The 14,261-nt window shown below is 51.8% G+C and overlaps 2 protein-coding genes across 2 annotated transcripts; one reads left to right on the forward strand and one right to left on the reverse strand.

Moving 5' to 3' along the window:
* Window positions 1-6,409: 6,409 nt before the first annotated feature.
* Window positions 6,410-8,043, reverse strand: ACTL7B (actin like 7B). The gene has a single exon (XM_080820689.1). It carries the CDS (start codon window positions 7,751-7,753, stop codon window positions 6,500-6,502), a length of 1,254 nt encoding a protein of 417 aa, XP_080676815.1. The 5' UTR covers window positions 7,754-8,043; the 3' UTR covers window positions 6,410-6,499.
* A 4,144-nt stretch (window positions 8,044-12,187) lies between these two features.
* ACTL7A (actin like 7A) lies at window positions 12,188-13,739 on the forward strand (the record flags this gene model as incomplete). The annotated part of the gene is made up of 1 exon (XM_080819649.1): window positions 12,188-13,739. The coding sequence occupies exon 1, from the start codon at window positions 12,417-12,419 to the stop codon at window positions 13,737-13,739; it is 1,323 nt and encodes a 440-aa protein (XP_080675775.1). The 5' UTR covers window positions 12,188-12,416.
* Window positions 13,740-14,261: the final 522 nt, after the last annotated feature.

Here is a 14,261-nt window from a genome sequence, read left to right on the forward strand (position 1 = left end):
TGTTTTCTTACTGCTGTGTGTTAAGAGTTCTTCCAATACAAATCCTTTATGGGATATGTTTTGCAAATATTTTCTTCCATTCTGAGTCTTGTCTTTTAATTCTCTAAACAGTTTTTTTCACAGAGCAGAAGTTTTTCACTGTAACACAATCTAAGTGATCAACAAGTTTCTCTCATGCATGGTGCTGGTGTTATATCTGAAATTCTATCACCAAGACAAAAGTCACCTTCCTCCTACATTGTCTTTTAGAAGTTCTACATGTTTGTGTTCTACATTTAGGTCTATGATCCACTTTAAGTTAAATTTTATGGAAGGTAAAGTCTGTCTAGACCTTTTTATTTTTTGCAAAAAGATTTCCAATTGTTCTACCTCCATTTATTAAAAAGGTTATCCTTTCTCTATTGAACTGCTCATACTCATTCGCCAGCAACTGACTATATATTTGTATGGATCTATTTTGGAGCTCTCTGTATTGCTTCCATTGATCTATTTGTCTATTCCTTCACCAAGACCGCACTGTCCTCATTATTGTAGCTTTACAGTAAGTGTTTGAGTCAGATAATGTCAGTCTTCAAACTGTCTTTCTTCTTCCTCGCTGTTGTGGTGGCTATTCTGGGTCTTTTGTTTTTCCATATAAACTTTAGAATCAGTTTGGCAAAATCCACAAATCACTTGCCTCCAAGTGGAAGTAGAAGATTAGCTCCTCACCAGGCCCCATTAATAGCAGAGGAGGAGCAGGGAGGAGGTAATTGCCGGCTAGCCCAACCTCTCACCTCACTGCTGCTGGGTGGGGATGAAGGTACAGCTTCACACTGGATCCCCCCACACACACACACTCCCCGACTTGGGAAATCTGAGGATGGCCCTCACTTCCATGGGGCAGAGGGTGGGGTGGGAGACCAACTCCTTATTCATTCAGCCCCCCTGAAACCCAGTCTGTGTGTCTTCTTCGATTTTGTCTGTTTGGCAAACGTTCATCACAGGGCCAATTATATTAACTACATTTTCTTTAGAGATCCTGCAGAGTACTGGAAAGGAAGCACAACAAAAACTCAAGAAACAGAAATTAAGGAGTCTAGGAGCAATAAATGCAGCATACCTTTCCCCGGGCACCATCTCCATGTCAGACCCAAGCCTCCACCAGGACTCAGAGATGGAAAAGACACAGCCTGTCCTTTCCACCAAGTTGTACACACACACACACACACACACACACACACACACACACACACACACAAGCCATGGCAGACCTGCAAACTCACAGCAGTGCAAAGGGGTGCAGGGAGGAAGCTCCCTGCCCCAGTGTGTCGGGGAATGCCTTCCAGGGGAGCGGACAGGAGGCTGTGCCTTGGAGGAAGACTGGGTCTTAAATAGGTAATGAGAAACGTTATGACCCAAAGGAGCAGCATCTCAGACACCCAGCCCCTTCAGCTTGTCCCACGCTTGGCCACAGCTTCGGACTGACTTCCGAACATTGAGGCTGTGCTTACTACGTGCCCTGCACTCTTCCGAGCCCCTTCTTTACCACGAGTGCCTCCTAGAATCACCTGGGGGAACTTCTCGCTTGCAGACCCCGAAGGGCTTCCCCAGATCTACTGATTCAATCTAGGAGGATGGTCCACGCCAGTTTTGTTATTTGTTTTTTGGAACTGGCTCCCTAGACAGTTCTGCGGCCCACCATTTCTCTCCCACCTTCCTGCTTCCCCCCCTTAAACAAACTCTCTGTAGTGGGCCGGGGATCCTGATCTGTAACACCTGCTGATTTCTGTGGGGGCCCATACGCCCACCAGGTCCAATTCAAGCCACCAACACAAATTAACAACTTAGTTTGGCTAGCAAAATTCCTGACTAGTCTAACAATGGGCTCTCACACCCCATCCTAAGAGCTAACTCCAGCATAACCAAGGGCCCGCACACCCTCTCCCCACGGGTTAAGAAATACTGCATTCCAGGAAAATGTAGGACCAAACAAAAAACCCACCTAATGTCAAGTAGAACACCATTAATAGTTTGTATTGTAATAAAGTTCATTGTTGGAGCACCTGGGTGGCTCAGTCCATTAAGTGACCGCCTTCCCCTCAGGTCACGATCTGGGAGCTAGGGTCCTGGGATTGAGTCTCCCATCAGTCTCCCTGCTCAGCAGAGAGCCTGCTGCTCCCTCTCCCTCAGCCCCTCCCCCTGCTCATGTTCTCTCTCTGTCAAATAAATAAATAAATAAAATCTTTTTTAAAAAGTTAATTGCTTAATAAGCCCATCTTAGGCAGAAAACTCTTAAAGCAAACTTGGTAATAACTACTCGGGGAAAAGAGATCAGGCTGCCCAGACAGGCCGTGAGGGCGAAAGACCACCTGCTGTGTCTAAAGAGTAGAATTTTACCATGTGACGTCACTCTAGTACTTGTTGATTTATGCCTCCAGCTATCTCAGGCAAGAGAATTCCTTCCCGCACTAAAAAGATCAGCATTCTTAACTTTCATACTTCATCATGAAATTCCATCATATTTGCTGTTGTTCATTACTTTGTATTTGTTGTTCACTACTTGAGAGCAGTATTTATGAGTGGTTTTTTTTTTCCTTGGTTAAAGAAATCGGTAATTTACAGGAAGGTAGGAAACAAAGGCAAGGAGGCATTTTGGAATCACAAAACTTCGATTTAGCACAAGACTGATTAACCAGGCAGGTGAATTTGGACAAGATTTTGTAATCTCTCCAGGCTCTAGTGTCCTTATCTGTGAAACAGGGGAAATACTTTAACTTCTACCTCATAGGCTGGGAGTAAGTTATCTCAGTCAGTAGTAGGACTGTGGTTGCAGAAAGCAAGATAAGAAAGTCAAAATTCCTGCTTTTAAGGAGCTCCACCTTTAACCTCGGGGACAAATATGGACACCAGATAATATAGGACACTGGCCAGTAAACACTCTTAGTATAGGACACTGGCCAGTAACCACTCTTAGGTTTCTGCATTTCAGCATTGTGTGTTACCTGACACTCTCTGAAATCTTAAGAAAAGGTCTTCAAGTGTGGTAGCCGATTTGATGGGAAATAAAGTGTTGGTCCTAAAATTTCAATTGTAAGAGCCCTCTCCAACCCCTCCTCCCCACAAGCCAGCCTGGAGGAGTACCACTACCAAGAAGGAAACTGAAGCCAACTGTTCCCAGTCCCACGTGCCAGAGGCACAGGGCGAGAGCGTCGGTCATGGAAACAGCCTGCCGGTAGAGGGCGCTCCGGGCCCGGGCGCATTCTGAGCTCACTTTCCCATCAGGGCACCCCGCGTCTGAGTCCTGCGCTCTGCACCGGCCCAGCTTCAGCTTGCTTTCTGGTGCCAAACGTTGCCGCAGCAGTTCCAGGCCACACCAATGGCATGTCAAGCTTCCCAGCGAAGGGTCTGTGACTCGGCTCGGGCACCCTGAGTCCCATGCTCACTCTAGCCAGGCAGAGAGATGGCGGCTCTGATTGGCTTCGCCCCTTGCTCTGGACAGGTCAGCCCTGGGCCACACGTGATGCCCAGGCAGAAAACGGATGTTGTGGGGAAGGGTTGAGGGGGAATCGGAGGCATCAACTATCAGCTCCACCTGGAGCATCGTAGCTATACCTGGGTGTGACCGTGCTTTCGGGGTTGGAGGTGTTGTTCATGAGCTACATGCACTCCTCTTCCTTGTACTAGCACTGCTTTCACAGAGAGTGAGCTCTTCAGCTCTGACAAACTCACACTTAGAGGCTGACCATTCTGCTCACCCCTCTACCTGCAGCACACGGGAGGGGGACTGTGCTCCCAGGGACCATTCATTACCGGCCCCTCCCCATCCTGTTTCGTCTCACACGCTTCAGTGATAGATCCTCCCCTACGTGGCATTTCCAAGTCCCCATTCTCTACCTGTCCCAGAGGACAGGAGGCCACCCTCACCCACCAGGAGCACCTTGCAAGCTTCAGGCTGCAACCTTCCTGCCCCGCACTTTCCTTCTTCCAGAATCAGGCAGAAACCTCTGGCCTCCTGCAGTCCCTCTACCATCCTTATTTGCAGTGTGATGAGACATCAACATCTTCTCCTATCACTATAACGTAGTCCTAGGAGGGAGAGGAGTCAAGCGCACATTTGGATGGTCATTTTGAGCGGAAATCACTGACTTGTAGTATTCCGCCAAAATTAAATCTCCTATTGTGTCTGTGATGGGCCTGGATAAATTCCTGTCAAGGAGGAAGTGTTTCTACAGCCTCTGCCACATAGAGAGGAGGAGAGGACCAGGCGAGGAGAGCAGTGGGGCAGTGACTGCAGAGAGGGAAGTTGGTGAGGATGTGGGGCGTGAGGAAGAGGAATGGTTCTTGGAGATCTCCAAGACCAACACGTGGAAGAGCATTCCCGTGCGGCCCTAGCTTACTGCCTATAATTTGGGGTATATCACTTTCCTGTTTCCCAGTCTGTAGCTCATCAGGATCTTAGGATTAGTATTTACCAAAGGTTCTTGGAGCGCAAGCAATCTAAGCAAATGATGCAGCCGCAGCACGTATGTGTGAAGAGATCGGGTGGGAGAAACTGGCACCACTTGCAGCATGCAAGCCCCACTGGAAGAATTCGCATTCCAGAAAACACACAGACACCCTGACGGCCAAACGTAATGCACCTCCTGGCACCATCGACCTGCAGCCCCCAGTCCACAACCCCTTCCCCACAGGAAGGAGCGGGAGTCCCTGACTAGCACCATGGCCCTGCCAGTCCCCCCCACCCAGGGACTCCCACCCTGGGCTAGAGACCCAGTTCTGGGTGATGGGGAGGGACTAAATGGCCAGCCACTGGGCAATGAAGACCGCAAGCTGGTGGCCACCAGCAGGGGCCCAGGACAGATGCAGCCCTGCAGGGTGCCACAGATCAGGACTCCTGTCTAAGGTAAGAGGTGGCTCAGGACCATTCGGTAGCCCATCAGATTCCACAGCTCATGAGTGTCTGATCCCACAGATGCTTGGTTATGGGCTCCATGAGCAGAGGGGGATGGAGAAAGAGAAAGCAGCCACCCTCCTCTCAGCAGACCGTCATCCCTGAGCTGAAATCTCACAGGATGCACCAGCTTCTCCCTTAGCCCTGAAGCTACCAAACGGCCACCATGCCAGCACTTCTCTACTTACAGCTTTCCAATACTACCCCCACCTTCCCACCCCCAGAAACATGGAGCTCTGGCCTCATCTCCTTATCAACATGGGTGACCACCATGTGTGATCCCAAGGGAAGGGCCACATTCTGGTCATACTTGCTAACTATTAAGAAGCACTGCTAAAAACTGAGTGTTTGTCCCACCCCGGCCCCTGCCAGTCCCCTTGGTCAATTCATATGTTGAAAACCTAATGCTCAAGGTAAGGGTATGAGGTGGGGCTTTGGAGAAGTGACCGGGTCATAAGGGCAGCCCTCATAAATGGACTAGTGCCTTCATACAAAGGCCTCAGAGTTCCCTATCCCTTAGGCCAAGTGAGAACACAGCAAGGTACGGGCAGTCTGCAACCCAGAAGAGGGCTTTCACCAGAACCCAGCCATGCTAGCAACCTGGGCTTGGACTCCCAGCCCCCAGAAATAAAATTTCTGTTGTTTAGAAGCCACCTGGTCTGTGGTCTTGTGTTAGAGCAGCCCACCCTAAAGCAACATGTTTACCCTTCTAGAAGTAATCATGGCCTGGGCCAGATGATGACTTGGGCTCAACGACTGACATAGGCCCTCTCTCCTGGTCCTCAGTTTCCCTGTGTCTGTAGCAAGCAGAGAATCACCGGGTTCCCAAAGGGCTTTCTGGTTTCCTTTGGCATCCTCTGGATTCAGGGGCTTGGCTTTGCCAGTGCAAACACAGCTGTCATCTGGGCTGGGGTTGGCAGGGGGAGGGCCCCTGATAGGCAGAAATGGCCGCTCCCAATCAGAGCACACACAATCGGGACACACACCCATGGGCTGCACCTTTGAAAAGGGTGGGTTGTAGGGGTGGGAGTTAGTGAGCGCGTCTGGGGAGCTCCAGCAAGCAGCTGTGGGCAGCAGTGAGAAGATGGGTGACCACCAGAGCTAGAAACAGGAGACTGAAGTCTGACACCTGGCTAAGCCTCCCACCCACCACTGAACTAGGGGTCCCAAGCTAGCCCCTTCATGTGAGCCTTGGTCTGCCTCCTGGCCCATGTGTGAGCAAGCAATATGCCTGTTGAGCAGGGTCTTGAACTCAGGGGAGCTAATGGAACACTCCGGGCTCTGAGACGATGTCACCCTCATGATGGGGGGTGTGGGGCACGGGTCGGTGAGCCACAGCGCACCCCCCTCCCAGCCCACCGCGTACTCTTGACCCCGTAGAGCAAAAAGGTGCTGAGATCTTTCATTCCAAATCCCTACCCCCCACACCCTGCCTGCTGCCAGGTGAGAACAAGAAACGCAGACTAGACCAGAACCACTGCACGTGAAGTTTTATGAGAAATTCTGTAAATGCGTAGAGTGGCCGGAAGCCGCGTGCCCACCAGGCCTCGCCCGCCGGGACCCCGGCGCTCAGCACTTGCTGTAGACGGCCGCACTGCCCCGCTCCTCAAACTCTTCCTTGCTGACCCACAGCTGCTGGAAGGCCTGCAGGGAGGCCAGGATGGAGCCGCCGGTCCACACGGAGGTCTTCCTCTCGGGAGCAGCAGCCACCACGGGGCTGTCCCCGGGGCAGAGGAGGCTCAGCTCCCTCTGGAAGCGCTCGGGGAAGCCGTCCAGCATGGTACAGCCGCCACACAGCAGCACGTTGGCGGCCATCTCCTCCTTGAAGCCCGCCTCCTGGCAGCGGTCCAGGCAGGCGGCCGTGAGCACGGGGAGGCCGGGATGGTTGCTGCCCACCAGGCTGGGCTTGAAGAGCATCTCGGTGCACTGGAACCGCTCCTGGCCGATGGTGATGAGCTTGCCATCGGGGAGCTCATAGTCCACGCGCATGTCCTCCAGGGACAAGTTGAGCTCCTGCTCAGGCACGAGTGCTGAGTAGCAGCACTTCTTCTTGATGTGCTCGATGATGTGCAGGTGGTCATCCGTGAACTTGTGGCCAGCCTCGTTGAGCAGCTGCAGCAGGTAGTTGGTGAGGTCGCTCCCAGCGTAGTCGGCGCGGCTGGTCAGGCCCGGCAGCACGTCACCCTCAGAGATGGGCACCACATGCGAGACGCCGTGCCCGCTCTCCACCACCAGGCCCGAGGTCTTGCCGTATGAGTAGATAGACAGGAGCGACTGGGACGTCACATGCATGGCAGGGATGCCGAAGGTCTCGAACATGAGCTCTGCGTACTTCTCCCGGTTGCTGCTGGGGCTGAGCGGGGGGTCGGAGACCAGCACCGCATGCTCCTCAGGGAGGATCTTCATGGCCGTGTGGAAGACGTACTCCCAGATGCTCTGGACACAGTCCCAGTCCACCACGATGCCGTATTTGAGCGGGTTCATCAGCTTCAGGGGCGCCTCCGTGTTGAGCAGCTCGTGGCCCACGTAGGTCTCCTTGCGGGTGTCGCCAGCATCAGCCGCCTCCGAGTAGTGCTTGCCCACGGTGGAGGAGATGAAGTAGGTGGGCCTGGGCTCGCCGGCATATCCGCACTTACAGTACTGGGAGCCCAGGTCAATGATGAGGGCCTTGATCTTGCGCACCTTCTTGGGCTTCATCTTCAGCGGGGTGACCAGACCTGTGTCCCGGATGCCAGCATCAGAACCTGGCAGTGTTCCTGCCTCTCCAGGATCACCCTGAGCCGTGCCCAGGGGCATGGGGCTAGGGCTGCTCCTCGTCGCCATCTTCCTTCTTGGCTCACCTTTCTCACATCCACATCCTAGAACTCCGTGGGGAGAAATAAGACGGTCCGCCTCCAGCAGTGCCTTGGCAACCCCTTAGGATTGTGATGTCACTGAGGGCCAGTCCATTCTGGCAGCCCGGGGAGGGCTTGGGCTCCGCAGGCCCTTGATCTGCCACCCCCATCACTGTCCACCTAACTTGACTTTGCTCTAAGACAGTGCAGGTGGCCAGCAGTTTTAGAAACCCAGGCACACTGGGGTGTCAGGTTTCCACCCCTTTCTTTCCTCCCCTGCTTCTAATGCCCTGTCCACTGACTGAACACCTTTCCTTTCTCTGCTTCTTGGCTGAGAGGATGATAAATATTTGAGCCCCTACAGTAAGCTAGGCACTGTACCAAGTACCACACATATGTTACTCCCCAGAATCCTGAGAGGTATAGGCTGAGCTGAGGAAATGAAGGTTCAGAATTCAAATGACTTGCTCAGGAGCAAACAGCTCTTGAAATGTTTGTATTTTTATTCAACTTCATTCAACTGTGTGCACCAGGTCTTAGAGCATGAAGGCTCCAACAGTACCCTCATCCCTTCATTCAGCATTTACTGGGGCTGATGGCAGGTTCAGCCCAGGACAGCTTGCCAGTGACAGACGCCAGAAGCCTGGCCACTGCAGCATCCTGTCTAGGTGGAAAGGAGACAGAACGGATGCAGACAAGTTTGTAGGTAGAAGTCTACTGGGAGAACAAAGGGGCACGAAGAAGGAGTGATTACTGGAGGGAAGGAGTCAGCAGGTTCTAGAGAGAGGTGATCCTAAGTCAACTACCATGTGGGTATTTGTCAAGTAGCCAGGAGGAGGGGACAGCGTCCCAGGCAAAGAGCACAGCCTGTGCAAAGGACGGGGTTTGGGGGGGGGCGGGAAATTTGGGACCTTCTAGTAGTTAAATGTTTGGAAAAACAGATGAAGCTAGAGAGTTTATGGAGCCAAGTAGGGAGGGCCTCTAACGCTTGGAGTAAGAGTTTTGGGTTAAATGGGAGGACAGGTGGGGAATAAACGAAGATTTTAAGCAGGGGAGTGGTCAGATCTGACCGCTGGAAAATTAGAACAAGATCTGTGTTTAGCTGTGATGTAGCGGGGCAAGGCCATGGAAGACATTCCTGTAAGACCTGAAGGAGACCTAAGCCAGGCTGGGACGGTGCGGAAGGGAAGGACGAACAGATTCTCCAGAAGTTTAGAAGGTAGAATCTCATCCACTTGGTTGGTTCCCCAACTATCTCCCATTCAACCCAAGTTCTGACTCTAGCATTTAAGGCCTTCTCTCATTGCTCCTGTGACATCTCTCACCTCAAACACTGCATTTACATCAGATGATTAGACCAGCTGTGGGGAGTGAGGGAGAGGGAGGGATGAATCCCTCGCTTCTGCCAAAGCAAAGAAAGATGGCCTGTCGTCCAGAGCAGGCAGTCATTAGGTTTCCATAGGGCCCTCCATCCCAAACCATCCTCCTTCAAAAAACAAAACAAAAAACCTCCAGGTGATTCATAAGAAACCCTGTACTTGGCATTTTCCTTACTAGATTATCTTTCTTTCCTCCCATAGCTGCTAAGATGACAGGGACCCAGTTCACCTTTCTTTCCATAATCAAGGGTAGGTGGTGTCCCAAAAGCCAGAGCAAGGATACCAGCTCAGGGAGAGATGTGTTTCTGGGTCTCATCTTTCCAGTTTTTTCTTCCACTACAGGAGGGTCTCAAAGTTGCTTTCAGGAAGGATCACCTCACGGTTTTCTAGCCTTGAGCCAGAGGAGCAAAAGTAGGCGTGATCCCAGAGAAAATATGACCCGAGATACTTTGGGCAACCGAGGGTGCCTCTAACCAGGAGGGACCTCACCAGAAACCCCTGGGAGGCCACGAGTACCTCAGATGGTGATAACAAGTACAGGGGCTTCTGCATGCCAGGCACTGAAGGTTTGGGGTGCAGTGTGCCAAGGGTCTCCATATTCTCCCATCATCGATACCATTAACTGTGTCCTGACCCCTGAGAGGAGAGAAGGAACACAAAGGGGGACATAGAAGCTAAGGGCAAAGGGATTCACTTAAGAGAGAGTGGCCAAGCATGTGAAATCCAGAGAGGTGAACTAAAAGGAGTGAAAAGCATCCAGTGACATTAGCCTGAAAGATCTGGGGTAGACCAAGAGTCCCTGTGCTCTTAGGCCTTACAGACAGGAAGGAGCGGGTGTCTTTAAGCCCGCACAGCACCTCTCCCACCCACACTGACAGAAACAGCCAAAGAGGGGTAAGCCTGGGTGGGGGGAACACGTGCAACACAGCCTGGCTGGCTTTAGTGTCTCAGCGAAGTGGAAAGCACAGGTCAAGGGACAGGGTGAATAAAGGCCCCCAAAAGATGTCCCCATCTTTAATCCCTGGAATCTGTGAATGTTATCTTTCACGGCAAAAGGGCCTTCGCTGATAGGAGTTAAAGAGTTTGAGATAGGGAGGTTACCCTGCATTATCGGGGTGGCCCTGAACTAATCATCAAGGTCTTAATAAGAGCCAGACAGGAGGGTGAGGTCTGAGACAGGACAAAAGAGGCAGAAGTCAGACAGGTCTTTGAAGATGAAGAGGCCCCACGCCAAGGAATGTAGGTGGCCTCTAGGGAGCTGGAAAAGGCCAAAGATGACCACCTAGAGCCTTGGGAAGGAACGCGGCCCTCCCAAGAGCTTGACTGTAGCCCAGAATGACTGTGGACTTCTGACCTCCAAAACTGTAGTTAATAAATCTGTGTTTGAAGCCACTAAGTATGTGGTAATTTGTGACAGTGGCCACAGGAAAGGAGCATAGGCTCTCAGAGGAATCCAGGGCAATGAAAATGTGCTAGGGCAGCTGCACATCTGTCCGAATTCAAGACGAGGGCTAAGAAGGAAAAAATCGGTCACCCTACATGAAATGTGCCTTTGGTTATCACATAAACATTCTTTCGAAGTCAAACGATCCAAGTTGGCCATGCAAACCCCCACTGAACAATGGGCAAGTACACAGTTTTTTAGGCAGCCAGGCACAGAGAAAGTACTTTCCTCTTCTTTCAAAAGTCAATGCTATCTCATCCTCTACCCATCGAACCAAGAAGCAGACACTCTGAGATGAGAGCATGACTGCCCCCATTACACGGTCACAAGACTGGACCTGGTGCTTTTCTTCTCTTAGCCCCCACAGGGAGCCAAGAGCATCCCCAGTAACCTCCTCAAAGGGGAAAGACCCCCTTTGGAGCAACTGACTCTTTCATGAAAAGTGTGGGACCACATAACAAAAAGTTGGCTTCTGGATGCCCTGACAGTGACAGGTGTCAGCACCACCATGCCTATCTTCAGAGATGGCACGTGAGATGATGGCCGTGTGTCCTTAGACACACATTTTGGGTCTCACTGAGGTGTGTCCACATCACACCCCTGGGATGAAGTCCCAGTCAGGAAAGTTTGGCCCCCGCTGGCTGGATCCCACAGGCGAGCCATGCACCTAAGAACCTCATTGTTCTTATCAGTGCAACTCTGTATGGTCTGATTTCATCGCCGACCCAAGGACCCGTATGAAGGAGTATGCGTACACATATGTGACTAGAAATTCTTCCACAGGCTGTCATAAGGGATAACCGAGACACAAGTACTTGGCACGGTCACTAGAGCAGCAAGCAGTCCTGCCAAAATCTCAATCAGGTAGTGTCAACTGTGCTCAAGTCTCTAGTGCTTTCTGACCTCATGCAGACTCAGAGCCAAAGTCATAGCAGAGGCCCAAGAGGATGGATGTGGGCTGCTCCCCCTCCCCACCCCCTTCTCCCACCTCACGTACTTCTCCTTGCTGTCCCCACTCAGCCACAGGGGGAGTGGGATCCTCTAACAAACTTTTTCTGTAAAGGGCCTGATAACCAACATCGTCAGGGTGGCGGGCTGTGCACTCTTCGTGGCAATGAGGTTGTAGCATAGAAGCAGGCACAGATAGTACATAAGGTACTATCTGTACATAAATGAGCATGGCTGTGTTCGGATAAAGGCTGATTTACCAAACACAGGGGGCCGGCACTAGTTTGCTGGCCCCTCCTCTCATCGGTCGCAGGTGTGCCTCCAACATCTGCACCTGCTGCTCCCAATATACACCCGACACACATGGCACTGTCCCTCCCCTCCTTCCGGTCTTCACTCAAGTGTCACCCTCTCAGGGATCCCTGCCCAGCCCAGAACATGGCCACCGTCCCCAACACCCTTCCCTGCCTTTTCTCTTTTGCCCTTAACCATTTTCCAACAGCTGTTTGTCTTGGCCATTGCCTCTCCCCCACCCCCACTGTCTAGAGTATAAAGTCTACAAGAGCAGAGATTGTTGTCTTTTTTCCTCCACAGCTGCCTTTTATTTCCAGGGTCCTTGCACGTAGCAAGTGCTCAATAAATGACTGATTGGCTAAAATCAGGTTTATTACCAAATCTAGAAAAAGGTTAAGTGACCACTAAGACACCACCCCAAATCCACCCACGCATGGGACACAGGTTTCCAGTATCTAGAAAGCCCCCGGTCACCAGATTACATCACAATTAGTGATGTCATTGTTGGGAAAATTCTCAAGTTGCCCTCTGATATAAGCCTTTCAGGCCTTGAGGCTGGTGGGATCGAGGAACTTTCTGAGAGCAAGATGGCTCTTGATAGCATGTGGGCTCCCCAGGCATCAATCATCGGGGATGGACCTGCCAAGAAAGTGGGTGAACAGGCACCCCTACAATCACACGTCCTCCAGACTGCCTCCTTAAAAGATGGCCCAGCGAAGCGGGCAGTGTGGGTCCGCTGTAACCATTCAGAGACAGAAGAACCTACTAAATCAACGACAGGCAAGGAGAAATCCAAGCTAGCGGTGACCAAAGCAGTGGTCGTGGACCTTGGCACTGGCTCCTGCAAATGTGGCTTTGCCGGGCTGCCAAAGCCCACCCATATCATCTCATCAACAGTGGGCAAGCCCTACATGGAGACCGCCAAAACCGGGGACAATCGCAAGGAGACATTCGTGGGGCGGGAGCTCATCAATCCAGGGGTTCGTCTCAAGCTAATTAATCCTCTGCGGCATGGCATCATCGTGGACTGGGACACAGTGCAGGATATCTGGGAATATCTCTTCCATCAAGAGATGAAGATCGCCCCAGAGGAGCATGCAGTCTTGGTTTCAGACCCACCCCTGAGCCCACACACCAACAGAGAGAAGTATGCTGAAATGCTGTTTGAAACCTTCCGCACTCCTGCAATGCACATCGCCTACCAATCCCGCCTGTCCATGTACTCCTACGGAAGGACCTCTGGCCTGGTGGTGGAGGTCGGCCACGGCGTGTCCTACGTGGTCCCCATCTACGAGGGTTATCCTTTGCCCAGCATCACCGGACGTCTGGACTATGCAGGCTCTGACCTGACAGCCTATTTGATGGGCCTGATGAATAATGCGGGGAAACACTTCACTGAGGACCAGACAGGGATTGTGGAGGACATCAAGAAGAAATGCTGCTTTGTGGCCCTGGACCCCATCGAAGAGAAGAAAATCCCAGCCACTGAGCATACAATTCAGTACACACTGCCTGACGGGCAGGTGATAAACCTGGGCCAGGAAAGGTTCCTCTGCTCAGAGATGTTCTTTAAGCCTTCTCTGATCAAGTCCATGCAGCTGGGGCTCCACACCCAGACTGTGTCCTGCCTTCACAAGTGTGACATTGCCCTCAAGAGGGATCTCATGGGCAGCATCCTGCTCTGCGGGGGGAGCACTATGCTCAGCGGCTTCCCCAACCGCATGCAGAAGGAGTTGAGCAGCATGTGTCCCAACGACAACCCGCAGGTCAATGTGCTGCCCGAAAGAGACACTGCGGTGTGGACAGGTGGCTCCATCCTGGCCTCGCTTCAGGGCTTCCAACCCCTGTGGGTCCACCGCTCTGAGTACGAGGAACACGGGCCTTTCTTCCTCTACAGAAGGTGCTTCTGAACTCCGACCAAGCATGGCTGCCATGCGTCAGCTCTGCTGGGTGAGCACCCATCCGACGCATAGGGAGCTAAGTCCACATGTTCGCTTCTGTAGTATTAAACGGTCCTCGTGTTCCCTCCATAGTGTTTCTGTATTTCCTGACTTAGTAAGAGGAAGTTCATGAATGCAGCATGTGCCAAACGAAGTCGGAGACGTGGGTAAAACAACAAAGGCACGAATTACGTGCTGCTTGCTTGAACATTCTTGGGAAAAACTAGCTCTAACCTTATTCTGTCCCTTTTTGTATCTCCTGTTTTAGGAACTATTACACTGTTACATCTCAGAAGGGGAGTGTGATAAAGATACAGAGTCAGTGCTTTAGGGCATATAGAATATTCCTTTCGATCAACAACAGGAAGTCGGCTACAATGGTTCGGTCTCCCACACAGCTGCAGAGCACACTTCATGCTTCATGAAGGCTTGTGAAGAGTGGACTAGGGTGTGTGGTTCCTGCATAAACTGTGCTTTCCTTTAGTTCCAACA

Source organism: Martes martes (assembly GCF_963455335.1).
Source record: "Martes martes genome assembly, chromosome: 12".
Taxonomy (NCBI): Eukaryota; Metazoa; Chordata; class Mammalia; order Carnivora; family Mustelidae; genus Martes; species Martes martes.

Bases quoted from the DNA above. Each gene is read 5' to 3' on its own strand.
- ACTL7B (XM_080820689.1), bottom strand. From the start codon at position 7,753: ATGGCGACGAGGAGCAGCCCTAGCCCCATGCCCCTGGGCACGGCTCAG.